At 37.0% G+C, this 22,361-nt stretch overlaps 1 protein-coding gene across 1 annotated transcript in view; it reads left to right on the top strand.

The window, feature by feature from the left end:
- Nucleotides 1–22,361, top strand: part of IL17RD (interleukin 17 receptor D) — a 50,622-nt gene that overhangs the window by 8,717 nt on the left and 19,544 nt on the right. Inside the window, exon 2 of the mRNA XM_055709897.1 lies at nt 20,797–20,854. Within this exon, the coding sequence (XP_055565872.1) occupies nt 20,797–20,854 (58 nt within the window). The remainder of the gene's footprint in view (nt 1–20,796; nt 20,855–22,361) is intronic.

Below are 22,361 nucleotides of genomic sequence, written 5' to 3'. Positions count from 1 at the left end.
AGCTTTGTCCTAGGCGATTTCATGCTAGATCAGGTATTGTATCTCCTCTTGCAGGCCTGAAAGCATAAGGTCTGCAATGTATGTTTGGTTTAGTTTGACAGAATGAGAATTCTGTGTCTGTGACTGATCTGAATCAAATTTGTAGAGCTTGGTGATCTGACGTTGTGCAGAGGTGGCTGTGAAATGCTGACCTCTGTGTTGACAGATGCACCTTCTTGTTGGCAGCATGGAGCCTTCAAGTCAGCGGTCTTTTGAGTCTGTACCTGGCCTTTTCCTTTACAAATGCTGTGCAGCACGTACCGTGTCGCAGTAACGCAGAGGTCATTGTAATGTCTTCAAGGGAAACGCTGTGCAAATGTGTTCTTCTGTTTGCTGTAACCTTTGTATTCTGATGGTCTAACATGGAAAGTACAAGCTCCTGTGCTGGAACCCTGCGTTCACACAAGCTGTAAGGGACAGATGAGGAGATGCAAAGTTCAAAGGGCTCCAACCTAATGTGCGTACCAGCTCATAAGTTGCTACAAATCGTGGGTGTTGATACTAATAACTGGACAATATGAACTTAAATCTTGAGGTACTGACTATGTGGAGGAGGTGGTAAGACACACAGTTCTGCTTGGAACTGCACATTCTCTGCTTAAGTGTTTCCAAAGAATGGATTTCTATCGATCAATCTATATGATTTTCTTACCTCACGAAATTGTATATAATAATCATTTCTGTGCCCACTGTAATGTGGCAGTGCTGGATTTCCCTCGTGGTTGGTGGGCAGGCTTGGATTTTAATTTCTGACCTTCCTGATGTTCTTCACTCTTGTATCAGTGGGAGGGACTAGATATTTCTGATCTTACTTCTGACTACATTCAAATCCAACCAAGCAATCAATGACTTCTCTGACTTTTTTTGTGTACGGCTGTGGGAAAATTCCTGGTTGGCTGGCTATGAATTAATGAAAATCCTTAGAATGCTTCACTAATGATAGCTCCCGTGGCTTTAAAAATGCTATTCCCTTTTTTAATTTGAGGGAGGTCACAGAGGTTTACAGAAACTAAGAAAAGAAAACTTAACATCTGGTTGTGCTCTCCTGATGACTGCTTTTGTGTGAAGAAAAGTTATGGCATTTCCTCAGCATCAAACACATTCAAGGTGATCCTTTCTAAGAACTTTTTGCAAGAATACTTCTCACTCAAACTGTGATCGCTAATTAATTTTGCTTTGTATTTTCAAATGGAGGATTTTAGTCCTCCATGGGAATCCCAAACTCATAATATTGTCACTTAAAATACGCCCTGCCTTTATAAAAGAAACTTACTTTCTTGAGTTTTTAAGGTTTTAGAACTCAAAGATTGAAACAAGCCATTTGGTTAGATTCTGGGATTCAGGAAAGGAAATGTTTTTCTGTGTTTGCATGTCCATAGTGAAGTTCAGTTTCATTTATTTGCATATAAAGTTCCAAAGAGTAATCTGATTTGTACAAGTCCCCTTTTTATGATTGTAATTTTACAGGCTAAAATAGAATTATTTTATTTTTTTTAAGTAACGCTGGTTAAAATTATATGTTAAGTTAGTTTAGCTAATAGGAACTCATAATAGGAGAATGTTTAGGTCCAAACAGTAAATCTTTTCAATTGTTAAAATAGAAGCTATCAGCTGCTCAGTTAAACATATGTATTCCAGGTGTGACTGGCCTGGAATCAGAGAACATAAAAAAATACAACTTCAGAGACTTTTAATAGTCACATTCTTTTTATTTTAGACAATGATTTAAACAAACTACATGCAGGCATCTATTTGTCATCTACTTGTGGAAACAACACTCCAATCTGTTTTCCTTTTAAACGTAGAATACTAATGGTTTTGTTGAGTGGTTTTGTTTTTGTTGTTTGTTGGGTTTTTCTCTTGTTTAAAGAGCTAAAATTCTACCTGTTAAAATCAGCGTCAAAACTTTGACTTCCCTTTTGATGGAATTTTGTCTTTTATACCTCAGTAGGCTTGGCGCTTTGGTATTACCTAGCACTAAAAACAGCTGGGACTGACAGCGGTGCAAAAGCTGGTACTTTGCAAACTTGAAAAACAAGCTTCTTATCCGGCTGCTTCTTTGTGCATATGGGAACGTTTCTACCCTCTAAACCCGGGTGCAGGTTCAGAACACAGTTTATTTCCACAGTAACACCCCATGTGAGGAGTTTTTGGGTGCATCTTGTTAGCGCAGGGCAGTGCTGCAGATGGTCAGACTAACGGAGCCAGTGAGCTGAACACCAGAAGTAAGGTAACAGTGGTGGTGGGACATCGTGCTTGTGTTCTTGGCTGACCCAAAGCAGAGCAGTTGCTAGTGTGGCAATTTCTGATGCTTCGGCTTTCTTGTTAATAGCTATCTTCAATCTCAGCGCTGTGTAGGTATGCCCTGGAACAACCCATATGGTGTGTTACAGACCAAGTAGGGCACTGTAAGGTTACATCTTAGTTTATGACATAGTCATACTTTACAAATAGGACCCCAGGGATAGATTTTTTAATTTTTTTTTTTATTATTTTGGGTACAGCTGCCCAGACAATGAAGAATTCCATCCCTTTCCCCTGTCTGAGCTACTCAGGTGCCAGTCTGTATCTTCTGAAAGCCCTTGCTTTGCACTGCTTCATGTTCCTCCAGTTTCTACAGGGATCAATGTTATCTCTCTGTCTGGGCTTGTCCCTAATTACAGGCAGTAGTAACAAAATGAGGATGGAAGTTGGAACTGGGAAGTTGTGCAATTTACTCAGAACATAAAGACTACTCTGTCTGGATGAGCTTTAAATACAGTGTGGGAAGGAGGCATTGCTGAATCGCAGACTTTTTAGCAAAGTTTTCAAGCTTCTGCTGGGTTTTGCCTTGAAGTCTTAGAGATACGGGGTGTAAATGTGTGATTTAAGCTTCACCCTGTAAGTGTGAGCAGATCTTTGGAAGCTTGGAGCGGGATTCTGAAAAGGAGTGGAGTGCCCTAACTCCTATTAACTTTCAATGGGATTTGTTCTCTTTTGTGGCTTAGGTTGTAGTTACATTTTATATTGACTCAGCAGTGAAGCTGGTTAGTGAAACTTTCACTCCCATATACTTCCTCCCACTTTAGTGCTGCTGCTTGCCCTTCCCTCCCCACCTGTTTTGGTGCACCTGTTTGTGAGCTGCTTTGTAAATCACATAATTAAAACAGTTTAAACTGAAAGTGTCCCTTCTTTTTTTATTTTTTTTTTCTTCCCCTTCTCACAACTGGGGTCATTTCAATGACATGGATAAAATGAGGTCCCCATGCAGTTATGCTAAGTATTTGTTCAGGAGTAGTGAAGTACAACGTGAAAAAAGAGCCAAGGACTAGGCAGGGGAGTTGGGAAATCCATAAGCTAATTTTGTGATATTCCATGTAACTATTCAGATACTTTTAAAATTCCCACCCTTGAGGTTTGTTAATTTAGATACCTTTAAAAAAGTACCTCATCAAAAGAGTTTGAGGTTAGTATACTGAGCTTATATGAAACTTTAAAGTTGAAATTATACAAGATTTTTCATGCGAGCATTTTTTAAACGGTGAATTTTTCATAAGCAAGAAGATGATGACGTTTCAGAAATCACTTCAGCGTCTGTAGACACGCAGCCAGCGCTGTGGTGGAACACGGAGAGCACGGTAAGGCTATACAGCCCTTCCTGCCAGGAAATGAAGGGTAGCGTATCCATTTGTAACCCGAGGAGTGGAGTTTGCTATACAGCCTATAGTTTGGGAATGGAATTTGGGCAGAATTACCACTAAAATTACAGAATGACCCACTAGGTCTTACAGAACTCTATATCTTATCTTGCTCTGATGAAGCATCTCCCATTAGTACAGTATCTATGAACAAACTTGACAATTATGGAGTACAGTTAAGGATTATTCCCCATTATAAAGAGCTTTGATTTTATTTACTGCATCAGAATTTTATCTGAAGCCTCCTGATACTGTACTGCTTCACAAGATATGTATTAACAGCCCCAAAAGAAGAAAGGGCCAGATGTACACCCTGATGCTTTTGTAATACTATCTCGTTTTGCTTTTGTATAATATAAAATAATTAGCTAAGATGCTTTTCAAAGAAAATCAGTAACACGATCTATTTCAAAATAGTTATGCCTTTGCTTTATTGTTTACATTTTTCCAGCAAATTATGTTGGTGGTGTTTAATAATAATAATTGTCTTTACCTTAGCTTACCTTCTGACAGGAGTAATATGTCAACAACAAAAAAAGTTAGAATAAAAAAAGACAAAGCAAACACCTAACACAGCTTGACCCATAACAGGTGAAAAGTTATTATTCCATGCTTCTTCAGAACATCGGTGGAAACAAAACCTTTATCTTTTATTCATTAGTTAGGAATAATGCAAGTTGGGATAGCTTCGGTTTCTCCATATAGTTGCATTTGTGAGAGTAATTCACTAATCATGCCATTCACTTTTGGGGTTCTCTTTCAATGAGGACCACTAGCCGTGAAATGTCATGCAGAGGTTTGGAAATGGGGCATTCAGCTCACTAAAGAATGAGTTGCAAGGGCAGAACTTGCTTTTTATTACATTCTGGCAGTAAATGTAGGAATCAAAGCCACAAAATAAGTGATAGAATAACACCCAGTATCATCTAACCGTGCTGATAGATATGAATGACTGTTGTTCAGTGTAGCCACGTTACATTTGGTATATATTTTTAAGGCATTGTTAGATTCCATTCAACCGCAGAAGTTAGCCATATGTAAACTCCAGTAGTTTATTTGCATGCTTCTATGCGGAAAGTTCATATGTAGTTTTAAGTACAATTCCCCACCTCGCCCCAGTATGGTTAGGTTTTGTTACAGTGGAGAAAAGTATTGTTTCTGTGTTTATATTTTACAATCACATCCAAGTGTATTCCTATTGTTAGTTATCATTTATATTGGAAGTGAAACTTGCTGTTTGGATCTACTTCTTGATTTGCTACAGTAATGTAATTTTATTGTAAGAGATGAAGGTTTAAACTGATAAGAGTTTTATATTCTGTATTGTATTTATCTTCCTGTTCAGTGTTTTAGGATTAGCTATTTATATATTCAGTTTCTTTGCTAAAAGGAAGTCAAGTAAAAGTTTGAAATACAGGTTCAGTTTAACTTTTTGATCTGTGTATTTAAATGTTGCTTATTATGTTGCGGTTCTGGCTTCTTAAATAAGATGATTGCTAGAAGGAAACTTGTTCATGGTATTAACTTTCTGTTTAGAGACGTTTTTGTTAAAGTGATTGTTTTCTATGGAAAAAGATCAGTGTGTGTAGCTCTTTAAAAATAAGAGGTTAAAGAATTACTGTAAATGTTTTTTCAAGTATTTTTGAATTCAAAAGATTTTTTTTTATAATTTGATCAAAGTCGCATAACCTGTGGCTCTGTTTTTGTTACACATACGGATGGTCTGTGGATAACATTACATTTTTTCAGCATGAAACTGAACACTTCAAATCCCTAAAGCAGTCTCAAATTTATGGTTAATAAAAGAATTTATTGTACTGGATGTCATCTGTTATATCACTCTGGGAACAGAAACTGGCAGTGAGTGGACAGGAAATATTTCCATTTCAAATCGCTTCAATCTTACGGTCTAGGGTGAAAGTGTCTGATTTCAGAGAAATCACTGTGAGTATCGATGTAATAGAAGCATTTTATTAAAGAGTATAGTATTTTTCAAATATTTCTTTTAGCTTTGTAGTATTTTGTGTAAAGATACTAATATTATTCATGTCTCGTACTTTCAGTATCGATCCCTTAACCTTTTCAAGGCAGAAGGAATAGTAGTAATATATTTTCAGATAAATACCTATATATACCAAATGAACAACAATTTGAATTATTGTACGATGCCCAGACTGCTTCAAAGCCTGACCTTTGTATTTGTAATTGATTGGTTTTTTTAAGTGTGATACGATGATTATGTTCTTCCAGCTTAATGGATTTCTTCAAGTTGTCTCCTTTTCAAAAGTGTTACAAAGTGAGATCCATGGATTGTGACTTTATTAATGGACACTTCAAGCATTCAAATTGAAGTTTCTGTGTATTTTTCATATGTTAAGTAGTACTTGAACAGCTTCATTTTAAAGTATTTAAAGCATTTAAAATAATTATTTATTTTAAATGGATATGTTTATCTAAGGGACATTTTAACCAGGGGGAAGAAAGTTTTATGTTATCTTCAGCATGTTTTAACAACCTGACGTATTCCATTTTTAATTTTCATACTGTTGTGCATTAATATGTGATTGTAAAGTTTGGTACCAGTTGTGCGCTTCCTTCTTTAAAAGATAGGTAGTGGGGTGGAAGTGGTAAATTTTTTTTTATAGGTACTCTGAGGCTGATTAAAATTCATTAAATGAAAGATAGGAGGTGTTGGTTTAAGTTTTTTGGTGTAAAACAGCCTATATGGCATAATATTGAGGAAAATTATGTAATTAAAGCATATAGGAAGGAAATAGTATCATGTAGTGGCCGTGTGAACACCAATTGATAATTTTCATTTGAGTTCTTTCTCTTTAATTCTGTTTTATTTTATGATTTGTCTAAGAGGTGGAAGGAAAAAGGAATTCATGGTAGAGTTCAAAAGGAAATAATAAAGACCTAGTATGACTGCCTTCCTTCTGTGGGTGTGTATACTTTGGTGTGACATGGGTGTATTTGTAAATAGAGAAATCAGTTCTGAAGCTTTTTATTCATTATTTTACAGAACACTGGTAAGCAGTGAATTTGATGTGTTTCATGCCTTGGAGGATCTGGGCTGGAGTACTGAAGATCATCAGATTAGGCAGAGATTAAATACGGTTCAGATAATACTTGCTGTATTTGTTTGATTGGTTTCTGTCCAATCATGGTAAAATTATTACACAAATCTAACTGTTTACTTAAAAATAAGAGAAAGTTAATATACCTTGTGGCTAAAATCAGAGCAGACGATTATTTTACCTGACTTGACACCCTGTTTCTGCTCCATTGTAATTCAGTATCTTGAACATCACCTTGTGGAAAGCTCAGGGTATTGCCCCTCTAAACGTGACCTTTGTTCATCCTTAAATGTTGCACATAGTAACTTTGTAAGGGTTTTTTCCCTAAGCCTCAGTAGATTATAATTGAGGTTTCAAATCATTCTTATCAAATTTATATCAGCACTTATCACCAGTTACACTGATTATACTATTAAAATAACTTAACCTCACACCTTACTACTAATCAAAACAACTCAGGCAAATAATCCACGAATTTTAATGTGGCAAACTGGGCGTCTATTTTCTTTTATACTCAGCCTTAGCTCCTGTATATCAACTCTGCATTGAGTTATTTATTTAGGTGTATGGGATTTTTTCTGCTTGTGTTCCTGCAAAGCTGAAAAACAAGCCTTAATAGGGTCAAGATTTATAACTTAGGCAGTTTGGAAAAGTTTTATTATCTGAGATGTAGACTAAAAAAATAATCAATTAAATCTGTGTGTAAAGCCCAAGCACTCCTCTTTTAAAGAGAGGAAGGATTAAAACTATGGATTTATTGTAAAACTTGTTAATTACTATGAGTATCATCAAAGGACATGAACTCAAATCTGCATCTTATTATGCTGTGTGGTGTGTGTATGTACACAGCGTCAAAGGGTGTCCTTGCTCCGAGTACTTTGCTATCTGAAATTATTTCATAGAAAACTGGAGGAAAGGAAATTGTTATCCTATTTTACATGGCCAAGGCAAAAAACTTATTAAATGACTTCCTCAAAGTTATCGATACAGGGTATGGATAAGACAGGAGATGAATGTGTGTTTCCCCAGTCTCTGAGCAGGGAGAAGTCGCATGATGACTCTGTTTAAAATGCAATGCAACAGGTGTATTTTCTGTTTATTTTTTAATGGTCAGTGCTTCATAAGGTGTTTCACAGAGAATTAGGTGAGAAGGAATTGAGGATGTTTTTGGTTTGGTTTGGTTTGGTTTTTTTCCCCAGTCTTAAGGCTTCAGGATTGTCACTGTCCTCCTTACATGTATAAGTAACACCATGGGAACATACTGGTCTCTGACTGGACATTGTAAAATATGCCACGGTAATAATCAGTTACAGTCTCACATGCTGGCACCTAGCCTAGCCTGAGCTTTCCGGTGTTACCACAATAGAAATGCTATGCAAGAAAACAAGTCTTTGCTGATTCTGGCCCCCCCCCCCCCCCCCTTGAACAGCTTACATGTTTGATGTAGTATTCTAAAATGATTTTTTTATTTCTGGAAATTTTAGCAAGGTAGGTGAAATTACAGTTTAGGATACCCTCTCTTCAGGTTCCCTTCACTTGTTAAGGGTTTGGTGTGGAATGAGTCTGGATCTTATTGGTGCTACTTCTGTAGAAACCAGAGGAATTTTTTCAGAGCAGCACAGCCATGGTATTTTTCCTGAGGCTAAATGCACTTTGTACCATCCCAGCATCTTGTCAGGGTAGGCGGTGAGAGAGCAGACCCATATACCAAACCTGCATGTCTACATCAGGCATTTGATTTTAGGTTTCCTGTTATTTTTCCCAAGGCGGGATTTCCTGTTGTTATTTATTAGTGTGTATGGAGGTTTATCGTTTAAAAGAAAGCTGCTTTGACTGAAAACTTAAATGTTACAGATTTTCTTCACCATAGTTTTTTTTTAAATTGGATAATCCGATTTTAACCAATAATACAAGAACAAAAAGTGCTCCAAGTTTCTAGGAACTGGCTAAGAGCAATCCTTCATGGAAAAGATTGAGAACAAATATATTGCAAGAGCTTAAATAGTAATTAAGCAAATGGCATCAATAAAGTACGTTAAAGCCTAAGCAGGCTGTGGTACAGGTTGTGTCAGTGTTTTAGCAGTTATCACATTTCTTGTCAAGTAGCGTATTAATTAGTATGAAAATGGCAGTTCTGAACTAGCCATGTACCGTATGGATAGAATGTGTGACCTTTGCTTTGGCCTACTTTCAAAAGCAGTTAGTATGAAATACTTAGGAAAAATGCATCTTTTAAACTGTTCTACTTGTTCAAGTGTATTATAAAGTGTGATATCCATAGTGTATGACTTTTATGAACGGAAACTGAATGCAGTCAGACTGGAGTTTCAATACTACTTAAAACATTAAATCTCTATTTTTAAAATTGTATTTAGGTTCCCTTTTTTAGTAGTTAAAAACCTCATGGGACTTGATAGCACATGATGCCTAAGGAGTTTGCCAGGGAAAACGCACACATTTTCGTGGTATTATTTTTTCCAACAGTAAGATTTAGTAATACTTAATGCTTTTCAAATCCAAGTACTGAAGAGAGATGAGCATACAGGAATATTTGAATGTGTTGTGTCTTCTCTTCATCCTTTTTTCATTGTGAAAACCTCAACAATCTTGATGGCAGAAGCTATTCCGTTTAAAGAGATGGCTGAACAGCACGATTAGGGACAAAATACGTGGATTTGTAGAGTGAAAAAACTCTAGGAGAAGAAAATCAGCCTTGATGATCAGGTAAATTCTGAGGTAAACTTTACTCAAGACTGGCAGTTTTCAGAATCATTCTCAAGAATGCCTCCTCAGAAAGCTGCATTTTGGATGGTTTTATTTATATATATTTATTCCTGGCATTGATCATCATTTGGTGGAGCTTTTCCTACTTAAATGGCTGTTAAGTGGGGAAGCTCCAGTTTGCTTGCAGAGAGGGGCCAGTATAGTTGGAATATTTGACTTCTGTTTCTTCCAGGTATCCTTCAGGTGAACCAGAAGTATGTGTGTAGCTTTGTGTCTATTTCTGATACATTCCAAATGGAGGGTTTTTTGGCTGCAAATATGATGGCTGTACTCCACAGAGGATAACCAGGAGTGTATAAATTCCCTGGCAGCCGAAGCTTTAAATCTGCAGCCACCAAATGTGTCTGCCTGTGTCTCTGAAGTTCAACCATGTGGATCATCAGTACACAGCAAGCACTGGAGCTTCTAATCCTTACCACTGATTGTATTGCTGCTTAAGCTGTGGGAGTAATTTTCATCTTCTCTGTGGACCAGGACTAGGCGGAGGCTCTAAGAATAAATTTATTTGCTAAAAGTGCATAGTTTGGCAGTAATAATCTCTGTTTGCATGCTTGTTTGGGGGACATGGAAGTAACAATGGGTAGCAGTGAAGGAACCAAAGCCCGTACCTTTAACACGAAGGAAAGGCAGCGTAACTGAGACTTGTTGTTTCTAACTCTGCAGGAAGTCAGTTTATGCAGCTTGTCCATTAACTTGGTGAAAAGAAGAAAGGGAGGAATACTGGATTGCTTCCTAGGGGCAGATTCAGAGGGGGAAGGTAATTTATTTTATTAGCATAGTTGATGTGCGAGAACTCTCACTTTTGACCAAAAAGTATTTTTAGTCATTGTGTTTAACATCATGGTCCCTCCATTTTTGGTTGTTTGTGGTCCCCACTATGTCCATCTGTGTCCCGTCTCCCGTGTGTCCCCTTCCCCTAATTAAAAACATCTGATATAGTTGTCATACCAGTCTGTCATGAAACTATAGCGATCTGCCCTTCACTTTTGCTTAGGGGATTGTACAACATGGGTGTATATGAAATAAAGGTGGTGCTTTTGGCATTATATTGAACTGAATGCTGAAGGCAGGTACCTTTGCATTGCTGCTGTTTAAAGTCCATGCTGCTCGTTTCCTGAGCCTTTTTAAGTTATGTAGCTCACAAGGGTGGTAACTACAGGAATAGATGCTTGTGTCATTTCTAAGAAAGTTGGTTTTTTACTTCATCTCCTGCAAAAACAAGATTCATGTGAGGTATTAAAAATACTGTTGGGGGAATGGCGAAAGATTCTTTAAAGCTAAAACATGGGAATTTGGCAAGCAAGTAATTGATTGTTCCTAGAGTTGAACCATACTGCTTACGAATTCTGAGTTTTAGAATCTTATGGGTGAGTACAATTGTGTGTTTCTAAATCCCTAAGAATAGGTTTTTATGTCCAAAATAATTGCATTACTTCAAAGGGAAGGATTAAGATGGAACAATCCCAACTCCTATCTACTTTAAAAGTTTTATGAGTTCTGTGGCACTCTAATCAGTAAAGTGGACTTATTACTAAATTACCTTGCCTCCATATCCTCCAGAACCAAAACTTCTGTCTATTTATATGTATGTAGGTCCTACACAACCAATGTGCGTTGGATTTCTTTATAGTTGTTAGCACCTGTGAATATGTAATACTTTCTTAGATGTACCTCTGTGTTTCATTTGTGTAAGTAAGAATTAAAATTTTCTAAGAATACACATTTCATATTTTCCAGCTGCAAAGCTCTTAAAGAATTTCAGTGACTTTCAAATAATACAGGAGAAGGTTTAGGACTGGGAGGAGACATTGTGTGAATACACACAAACCTAAATAGATGTGCTATGTCAAATCTCTCACATTCCAGCCTTTATGTGATGTTCTGCTTTAGATTTCCTTGTCAGCAGCTGTTCTTACAATTTGCAGAAGTTACAAATTGGATAAACTCACTCTGTACTGCAGATGGAGTATCTCCAGTCTGTTTGCTCTGTTTGTTTGCAGTATCCCCAACAATGCAGTAGATGTCAGATTAGAATTTTTCAAGTAGAAGAGTTATGAATAAAGCAGTTAATCCACTTTTGATGACAGTTTCCTTTGGAATTGTTTGGGGTTTTTTGTGTGCACTTTGGCATTAGATTGAGAAGTAAAGAGCAAAAATCCCACCCTGAAATAGTCATAATTGTGAATTGTGTTCTGGATGAAGCTTAAAACTGAACCTACAAAGTCAATCCTAGTTACTTCTACAGATTTTCTGTTTCTTTGGATGAAACCTGGGATCAAACAAAGAGCTCGTGCTGGGAGTTTCCAGTCTGAAAGGTAGGAATCTGGCAGCAGAATGTTATTAGTGACAATTTGGAAATAAGTTCCTTTAGTTGTGTTCTGGGTGCCATTGCATATGCTCAGCTTTGAAGGAGAAAATTTTTTTTGGGATCTGGGTGGCTTGGAAGTACTTGCTGATTTAGGAGAAACAGCAAACATTTATGCACACCAAGTCTTGAAAGATAAAGTTTGTAACTCTGAAGTATTGTTCTTTGCTTTCCTTTTCCCCTGATGTTCTCTCCTTAGAAAGCTACATCATTGCTAATATGGTAAGCAAAGTGAATGAATGAACATACCTGTATATATTACATACATATTAATGTATATAATATTATATCCATTGTTCTTTCATGCTTCAGTCACCTCTTGTTCTTGATTGTCTTCTAACTCTCTTTGAACAGCTCTTGGGGGAGAAATACTATACCTCTCAGTGTGCAAACATGCGGAGCCATAAGCTAAGTGGACAGTCAATTAAATGAATGAAAATCTATTGTTTATTTGTTTCCTAGACAGGTTAGTTCAGAAATGCTTGGGCGTAAACTAAAATTCAGTGCTTATGCATTTGTTCCTTTAGGTGTGAGGGACCCTGTAGGCTTACTGAGGTTGTGGATAACTTCTCACCATAGGAAGAAATATATTCTTTAATTTGAGTGGAGCAATGAGCTAGCTTGTAGATTTTATAGTCTACTGTGTTGTATGTTAAGCAGTAAGCATCTGAACAGGCTTCATCGATTTCTCCTCCGTTATTTCAGATATGAGTTACTCTATTTGTGGTTTATAGCACAAGTCGGTGTTTCTCAAACTAATTTGTCGTGGGTCCCTCTTAAAAAAACAACTTTCCCATTTGCACCCCGCTTTCTTCCCAGTCACAATCACAGTTCACGCACCTGTCTTGGCATTGCTTTTTTCTCCCCCCTCCCCTTCCCAAACACGTCTTTTCTCCCAACTCTCCTGCCAAGGGTCATGTCCCACAGTTAAGAGAACACTGGTTTAACTACAGACTTTTGGCTTTTGTCCAAATATGCTTAGACTAACACATTTCAGTAATATTTGTGGGAAATGTGCATTGTTTGAAGATATTTATTGTCTTGATTTTCTGGGGGCTTTTTGGTTTGGTGTTTTGGTTTTTTTTAGAAGGCTTTTAATTTACCAAACCTTATTCACACAAAGTTGGAAAAAATATATGTGACAGGGCAAACCAGAAAACTTCTTAGGCAGACTTGCAAATTGTGTGAGAGAAATAAGAGCTGGTGCCCTTTTGCTGCCATGATTTGCTGCATTGAATTTATGGGTTTGACTCAGAGATTTACGATTTTCATGGGAGGCGGCAAACAGTATAGATTAAACTTGCTTCTATTGTTGTTAAATTGTGGCTTTAAGAACTGTCTGTTCCTTAAAGTAAACCAGTGGACGTAATGTTCAGTGAACAGCTGCGGGGAGCCATGTTACATACTCAAGACTCGTGCTGTAAATACCTTTTTTAGTATTTCTTCCTTACAATGACTTCTTACTTCTCTGTCAGACTGACTGATGTGTAACGTAACCTTCCAAGTGGCCTTTTCAAAATAGAAACTAAAATAGCCAGGAAAGAGACGTAAAGGCATTTCTGCTGTTGGGTTTTTTGTTTGGTTGGTTGGGGTTTTTTTAGGTATGATACACTGCAATTTGTGATCTTCAATCAGCATGTTTCAACCCAAAAATCCTAAAAGCCCCCCCCCATGAAGCTAGCTGGGATACAAGTATACATGCATATGTGTAGGCACCACCTCGTTCTCCGACAGGATTTAAGTCAGCAGCTGTTCAGTTCAGTATCCTTTCATGATAGGAGGAACTTGAGCAAACCGTATCTAGTTGAAATGGCAGAATAATTTGTTCAGACAAAGTGTAATTACCCACGTGGGAAGTCAACCATAAAACCATGGATAATACAATTTTCTGAAAAATTAGATATTTAATGATTACAAAAGGTCAGGACAATTCTTATACAAATGGAGTATTAGTTCCTTATGTTTGGTTTAGGAAAATAAGTATTACGTGTTACTCCTGAAATAAAGTTTCGTCTCCCAGATTGTTACCTAAAGTAGCTTCACGCACACACACCCCGCTCCCCCCGAACACACACACACAGGGTCTGGGCCATCCACTCCTGGTTTTGCATTTTTTACTTTTTAGAGGGTTTTGACTGTTGGGCATGTTAGCACATTTTTTTACAAAGGCTAATACGGATGCTTCATACAAGTCACTGTGGCTTAAATTGGGATAAGCTGTATTCTGGGAGATGGAGAAGGAATATGTTAAATGTAAACACGCCCGGCAGTTTTAAACAAAGAGGGGTGTATTGTGCCTGCCTCAGGTCACCAGGCGCCTACTGCCCGGAAGGCTGAGCTGTGCTGGGAAAGTCAAACCATTAAGTATGTTCACATGGAACAAGGGTTCTTCAAGTTCAGAGAAAGGGCCTGATTGACCTATCGGACAACCTGATACCCTGTCTGAAAGGGACAGTTGTGTAAAAGTAACATCGCTAACACCTGGAGGTTGACCATTGAATTTTCATAAGCAACACAGAAGAAAAACTGGGATCTTTGAACATGACAGGTTGTTCTTGACAAGGATGTGTGATGGAAGAACCAGCTAACCAGTTTGTATAAAAAGAGGATAATCAGGAGGTTTGGGTCTGTCACTACAAGAAGTACATTGAGGTGCTGGGGCGTGTCCAACGAAGGGCAACGAAATTGGTGAAGGGTCTAGGGCACAAGTCTTGTGAGAAGCAGCTGAGGGAACTGGGGTTGTTTTGGCTTGGAGAAAAGGAGTCTCAGGGGGGACCTTATTGTTCTCTACAAGTACTTGAAAAGAGACTGTAGTCAGGTGGAGGTCGGTCTTTTCTCTCAAGTAGTAAGCAATAAGACAAGAGGAATGGCCTCAAGTTGCACCAGGAGGGGTTTAGATCAGATATTAGGAAAAATTTCTTCACTGAAAAGGTTGTCAAGCACTAAAACAGGCTGCCCAGGAAAATGGTTGAGTCGCTATCCCTGGAGGTGTTTAAAAGATGTGTAGATGTGGCACCAGGGGACATGGTTTAGCAGTGGACTTGGCGGTGCTAGGTTCAAGTTTGGACTCTTTCTTAAAGGTCTATTCCAATTTAAATGATTCTGTGAGGTTCCTTCATGCGTGAAAATGATGGTTTTCTTTGCCTCCCCAATATGTAGTTTATAATGAAGTAAAAAAAGTTCTTTACATTTCGTATCTGAGGCCAAATTCACGATGCAGTGCTCTGAAGACGCATTCAGCTTCTCTGTGGCTGACCTTGTGGTCAGTGGCTCTAAAGACGAAGCAGTGAAACAGTAAATAACTAATAACAAAGAACCAGCCAAAATCTAGTAAATTCTTGTAAATCATGTTTTTACATAAGAAAAACCACTAAAAGATGCCAACTTATTAAAGAAGTAGTGTTCTGAAGAATCTAGATAGCCTTTTCAAATACAAAATAGGCACTGAGAAGCCTGTGACTCCTTGAATTCACTTTTATTAAAACTTAACATGTCAGTGACACTGGAGAAGTTTTTATAACGTTATTCCCATAATTTGTGTGTTGGAAGAAGGGTTCGCTGGAGTCAAGAAGACGCTCAATATGAGTTATGCATCTTGCTCAACTTTATTAGTTTCTAACACTACTTATATAGAACTGATACACGTGCATATTCGTAAAGCAGAAATATAATTGGTTAGTAGTCTCTAAACGCGCGCGGTTCTCACACCCCTAATTATCATGACTAAAATAAGCATTCTATCCATGTAGCTAATTGTGTTGCTGTGCTTCAGCCTTGTAGTTTGTTCCTCCCTATATTCCTGTACCGCTCCCTATCTCTCTTGGCCCTGCACCTGCTTGCCCAGCAGCTGTATCTTGTTACAGCCACGGCCTGTTGGCACAACATAATTACTCGGTCTCAGGATTCAAGAATAGCTCAAGGCTACCTTTCTTGTTATCTTCAGCACAGCAACTTCAGCACAATTCTAATTGCAGGCCTATTCTAATACCAGGCCTGGATTGTGCAGATCTTCAGAGATTCTCAGGCCACGCTTCTGCAGCCGTTCTTCTACATTTGTGCATACAGTGCAGGAACATATGTATATATACAGGCAAATCTGAACAAAATTTATGGTTGGAATTGTCAGTTACACCAAGGATTTAATAGTGACAGTGCAAACCCATGCACCCAGGGTTTGGAATTCATCCTGCAGTCAATGGAGTACGCATCAGTTAAATAGCAAACATTAGCATGGATTATGTATTTTGTTATATCCTGTTGGAAGCAATCCAAATGCAAGCATATAAACAGTACAGATAATTCATCTTTTTACTGATGTCTGTAGAAACAGAAAATATTTTAACTTGCTTGAAAGCATCAAGAAAGCTTTAAAATGAAAAGAGCGGATATCAAGTATAAAGCTTTTGGTTTACTGAGCAATGAGTATGATAAACATTGATTATTCATCTTGACTTTAGAGTTCAAAAACAATTGTCCCTTCAGTTTGCCTCATGGGAGCATGAAATTAGGACCGTGTGTGTGTTGATTAACAACATACGGAAGATGAATCATGATTGCTGTTTTGGTCTGGTGCACAAGGCTATGCTTGAGGCGTAGTGATTTCCTACCTCCTTTACCAGATCTCTGTAATTAGTGCTAGTATCTCTGTTTCCTGGTATTGATGTTCAAGTGCCTGCCTGACAGTGCCTATTCACAAGCATAAATTGCCTTTATTGAATGAGTGTTTGCTCAACAGAAGTTGAATGTTGGAGTGTATTTCAATATTACTTGTAATTCATAGGACAATTCTGAAATCACCAATGCCAACTCTGGCAGGAATTGTCAAATTCCAGATATAAAAAATAGGTGTTACCTTCAGGTACGAAACAGCGTATGCTCTAGGTTAAGAGGGAAAAGTTCAACAATAAAAAGTTAAGCAGATTTTTTTATTTCTTTCCATTGTATTTATTTTACACCTCTGATGGCAGAAATTCATCAAATTTAACTTTTCTTGGAGGCATAATTAGTTCCAGTGGTTAAAAATTTCATTTAAGCTAATTTTCTGGAAATGTAATCCTAACTTCGTTCCTTTCTGGCCTAGTAATGGTTAGAAATAGTTGTCATAAATGCATTTAATTAATAAGTTGTTACCATAAATGACAGCTAGGTATTATAAAAATATAAACAAACAAAAATGCAGGTTAACTTCATGTAATAGTCTTTGCCTTTTATTTATAGTTGTGCTCTTTCATGTTGAAAGATGGATATTTATATAAAATGAAAAGCCTCTACATGCCTTGAACATCCAAATGAGTTACTCATTCTTTGGGAGATGATGTGTATTAGTGTTATTCAGAACTGTGCTGATTTAAGATATCTTAGGATTGTAAATGTAAGTATTTGAGCTGTTCATGTGGAGCGAGGAACAGATCCAACACTGATCTCTGTGATTTGAGGTATGTGATATGTGATAGAAATTCTAGCTTGCTTGCCCAGTATAGATGCAGGATTTGGATCTTGGGTTATCATGTTTCCTGTACAGTTCTGTGCTTTGAGCTCACATAATTGGAGTTTTAATGTTGTGTATAACACCCCCCTAGCCCCCACTTCTTGATAAATAATTTTTCATTTAATCTGTGTGCATTTCAACTTTGATTATCTGTTTAAAGATCAGTGGTCTATAGTTCTTCATAAAAGATGTTTTGGCTGTTTTCTTTCCTATATATTCTTCCTCAGTCAATGTGTATAGAAGTATGTGGACCAAAGGGATGTTGTAGACAAAGCTCCAGGCGACGAAGACTTGCTTTCTTTTCTAGTCAAGTTCAGAATAAATTAAAAGCTGCATGTAAATTAAACAAATGTTAGTGGTTAATTAACTAAGAATGTAGAGCCCAAAGGCCGTAACATTAGTATTTATAGTTTTAAAGGAAGATGCTCTAAACAAGTTGTCTTAGCTATAAGCCGTTTCAATAGCACAATTACTTTATGGCTTAAAACCAAGGGAATGCTTCCTGGAAGAATATATTGTTGCACTCACAGCTGTAAGTACTGGGAGGATTAATGCCACAGTTTAATACAATTAAATTGTCTGACTAGCTTACATGTTTTAACCTATAACTAATATAAATATCCAGTTCAACACTTTTAAGGTGACCCTAATTTCCTCGCAAAGTACTGCAGCCTATTTACATCTTTTATAGACTTGTGAGGAAAATTTTACAACCAGTAAGTCTCATGTGCTGCTTAAGTTCAGCAGGGTTTGGCTTATGTTAATTTACTTTTTGCATCTAAGTTATTAATGACTGTGGTATATTGATTTATGCTTTTACTGTTACATATTTTGTGATGTCACCATAATGCCTTTAATTCAATTAAAGGTGCTGTGAAAAGCATTGGTATATTGCATTTTTGTTAATATAGGATATAAAAGATCCTATCTAATGAATTGAAATACTTTTGCTATTTTTCTTCAGGATTTGGTGAAATTTATGTCTGTCTTTCAAAACTTCAACTCTGGAACACAAAAGTAGATGGCTAATGATTAATTTGATGGTTTATCTCCCTGTAGAAATATGAAGTCAATACTTTCTTTTTTCATCATTCTTTAATCAAACACATGTCTTTGTTTTTCTGTAGTAGAAAGTTAAATGACATTTTGTGTAGTTTAAGAGAAACCAAAAATGAGTCAGAATAGAACAGGTATTAATAGAAAAGTTAAGACTGAAAAAAAATGACACCTTCCTGTTTCAGGAAACCTTTTTGTATACCAGCTTGTTTAATGCCAGACTAAATCTAAGTTAAACAAATGAAAAGCCAACGTAAAAGAAAGTGAGATTACGAATTTAACTTTGAACAATATTATCAAGACCTGATTTGCTTTCATGCTTTATGTAGTGTGTTGCTTTCTTTTTTTTTTTTTAAAGTAACTTAACTCATACCTTGTTTTTCTTTCTAAATACCTCTGTCTGACTTAAGTGACACAGTGAATGTTTATGCATAATCCTGAGGACAGCTAATTACTGTTGAAGTCCACTTCTACTATTAACTTCTGCCTTTTACATTGTAGCAGTAAACCTGGACACAATTCTATGTAAATGGATGGTATTTTTTTTAAAGATAATGGTAAATACGATGTTTGCCTTTCAGGGAATGCTGTTGCTCCATAAGACTCAGTGTTCAGGTTTTCAATGTGTCCAGTGAGGGTGATACTACATTTTGTGTTTCAAAAACAATTTCAGTGCTTTCTGAAGGGTAAGGTATTGCATCTCTGAAGCCCAAAGTTTTTTTCTATAAGCGTAGAAGAGACAGCAGACTCCTCAGCCTTCATGTGCATCTGGATTCCTCCCTGGGAGAGCAATGGAATAGTTATTCTGTTGGTCCTCAGTCTCTGTGACACTCAGCAAGGATGGCAGTATCTGCTTTAATAGTATTTGATACTGGGAAAGGGTGTCTGTTGTAGCACAGTGGATTTCTACAACATGCTCTTGTACTGGAAAAGTTGAGGGTTGTAATTAGCTGAACTATTCCAGTTGGAAATCTACTGTTGAAGTTTTTCTCCTTCAACTATTTGTTGATTTTTAGACAATAATCAATGGGAAGATTGAAATTTAAATTCTCAGTCTGTGTTTTTGTCTAATTAAGTTATTATCAGCAATGATTTCTTTAAAATATTTATAATACATGTTAAAATGTTTGGGGCATCTATATGGGGGCCTCTAACAAAAAAAAACCCCACCAACATAAAAGTAACCCAGTGCATAAACCATGTAAGACTCAAAAGGACATGGAAATACAAATTCCACAAGAATGATATCAGGCACAGAAACATAAGTTACATGCAAATATATCTGTAAAAAATAATTTAATGAAGGATAGATGTGTGCACATACCTAGACACTGGACTTCTGATACTCGCTCTGTAGGAAGTTTCTGTCATGACCTTTCAGGCACCCTGGTGAACCAGGCCAGAGGTTTTGTGTCCTGACTTATCGTACCTCAGTTTATGTTAAGCTTTGAGTTCTGTGTAGTTCTTCTTAGCATTGAATAATAGTAGACTTAGGAGAAAAAGTTGACTTGATTATAGATGAATTCTGAGTGTGCTGAAAACTTGGTGGGTTTGTTTGCCCAATTAACAAATAGCTAATAGTCTTTCAGGCACCTGTTCCGAGGTAGTTAATGAGATGAGGAGTGTCTGGGAGGTGATGAGTGCTCTTAAATCAGTTGTACTGTTTTGCTCCTACCTTTAATTTCTGAAAGTGACCTTCTCTGAGAAAATACACCGATGTGCTATGACCACAGCGCTTAGCAGTGACATTCTTTCTTCTTTCGGTTTGAACTTCTGGTATTCTTTTTCATGACTGTGGAATTTAAATCGGCTGTTTCAGACTGACATTCTCTCTGACTCTTCTCTTGCATTGTGGTTGCCCTGGAGAACACACTTTGATTTGTCATTAAGCCTTGATTAAAGGTATGATTTTTGTATGGGCATGATTAACCTAGATGGTAGAAGTTGAGAGCGTCACATAACTGCCTTTCGAAAATAAGCTTCCCTGATTCATATCCGTGGGACAAGTCATACTACTTAAGTCAGAATTTCATGTCTTCATGCAAATATTATATTCAGTTCTGTTTCTCTTTGTTTTCACTTCTTTGAGTATTACATTTGGAAAGTTGATGACAGGTGAGTGTGCATGCAGGTGTGTGCAACCTGTTCTGTCACTGCCTGTGTTCAGATTGTTGCATGGTGTGCCCAAACAGAAGAAAAAAAAAAACAAGTTCTGTCATCCTCCCGCAAGTATTTACACAATGAAAATCTACCTAAGTTCCAAGTAGCTTGCTTTATTAAAATCATTTTCTTGATATTTCTCTACAGGGGCTGTCATCAGTCACGAAGAACAATGGATTACTCAATATCACCTTTAAATATGACAGTAAGTTGAAAATTTGCACTACGCTCACAAAAATGAAGGACTCCGTCACAGTTGTATATGTAGTAATGTGTTGCTTAAAAATGCCTGTAAGAATAGCATGAGCTCTTTAGTATTGACAGAATTTTAAAAAACAGATTTGTTTCTGCTGGGTTTGGTGGGTCTTCTCCTTCCTATGATTCACTGAAAATAATTTTGTAATACGTAGTAGTTTCACTTTGATTGGCCTACAGCGTGTGCCCAGTATTTGGCTTGAAAATTATAGAGAATTATGTTAATTCTGTGAAAGAGCACAGTCATTGAAATATTCACTACACACGAAGTCATAACAAAGGATTATTTCAAGCTTTATACATCATTTCTCTGATGTGTAATTTTTTGGGGGGAAATGGTGTAAAGTGTGTCTCCAGGTAGAAAACCTGTAGTTTGTATACAGACACATAAAAATGTGTTTTTGCAAGGCTTAATATTGAAGATGAATGTTGAAGGTGAATAGCATCTCTTAATTTACTTGAAGTAGTTGGAACTTTTCATTGGCTACAGTGTTAAAGGAACAGGTTAGTGGAAAACTGCAGTCTACATTTTCAGTGCAGACAGGTGGTTTTAGTACTGTAGCAGATGTGGTATGTTTTGCGGTGAAACTAAGAAGAAAGTTATCTCTAGCATCACAACATTAACAAGCAGGTTGCAGCAATAATACTTCAGACCTCTTCAAATGTCTGCTAAATGGCTGTTTCTTACCGTTTTCATTTTTTAAAGGTTTTTGTCATCTGTGTTGTCTAGTCAGTAAAGTATGACTGTTGGCTACATCGAGAATTTATACTTATTTGGGCAGTTAGTAGCCGTCATCCATATAAACTCAATGTAGAGTCAAGAAAAGGTCCTAATTTATAGCAGTAACGTTTGTACTACTGCCAGTGCAGGTCACAGGTTAGGGTTTTTTTCCTACCTAAAGAGATTACCTTGGATGGCTAATGTGAGTAAAATTTCTTCATTGAGAGCATGTATCAGGAAACCTAACAGTGCTTTTGTTTAATTTTGATAATCCTTTTGTTCCTCATTTTTATGTTAATTTCTGAATTTGCAATTTTAAACTGTGATTTTTTAAATCTAATTTTATGTTAATATTTAAAATGAGCAAAACATATCAGATTGTACAGGAGGTAAGTGGTTGCTGTAAGAGAATTACAATTTTTTTTTTCTTATCCACATAAAGAAAAACAGGAAATAATATCAGTCAGAACAGAGATCCCAACATTTAATTAACACAATGGAGTCTGTTTCAGTCCCAGTATCTGTCATGTTTTTTCCATTAATTCTGGCACCAGGAACTATGTTTAACCAATGGCAAGTGTGAATTCAAAATTCTGCTGGCACTGTATGCATCCTAGACAAAGGAGTTATTTGAGTTCTGCAGTACTAGGAAAATAGTTCCCTGATAGCAAGGCTGAAGAGTTCATATAATATGGAAATACATACTGAACCGTGAAAAAGCCAGCACAAAAGAGAA

This window comes from Falco cherrug, chromosome 4 (genome assembly GCF_023634085.1).
Source record: "Falco cherrug isolate bFalChe1 chromosome 4, bFalChe1.pri, whole genome shotgun sequence".
NCBI classification, from domain to species: domain Eukaryota; kingdom Metazoa; phylum Chordata; class Aves; order Falconiformes; family Falconidae; genus Falco; species Falco cherrug.
Note: the sequence above shows the minus strand (reverse complement) of the source record. Positions and strands in the feature narration are given on the sequence as shown.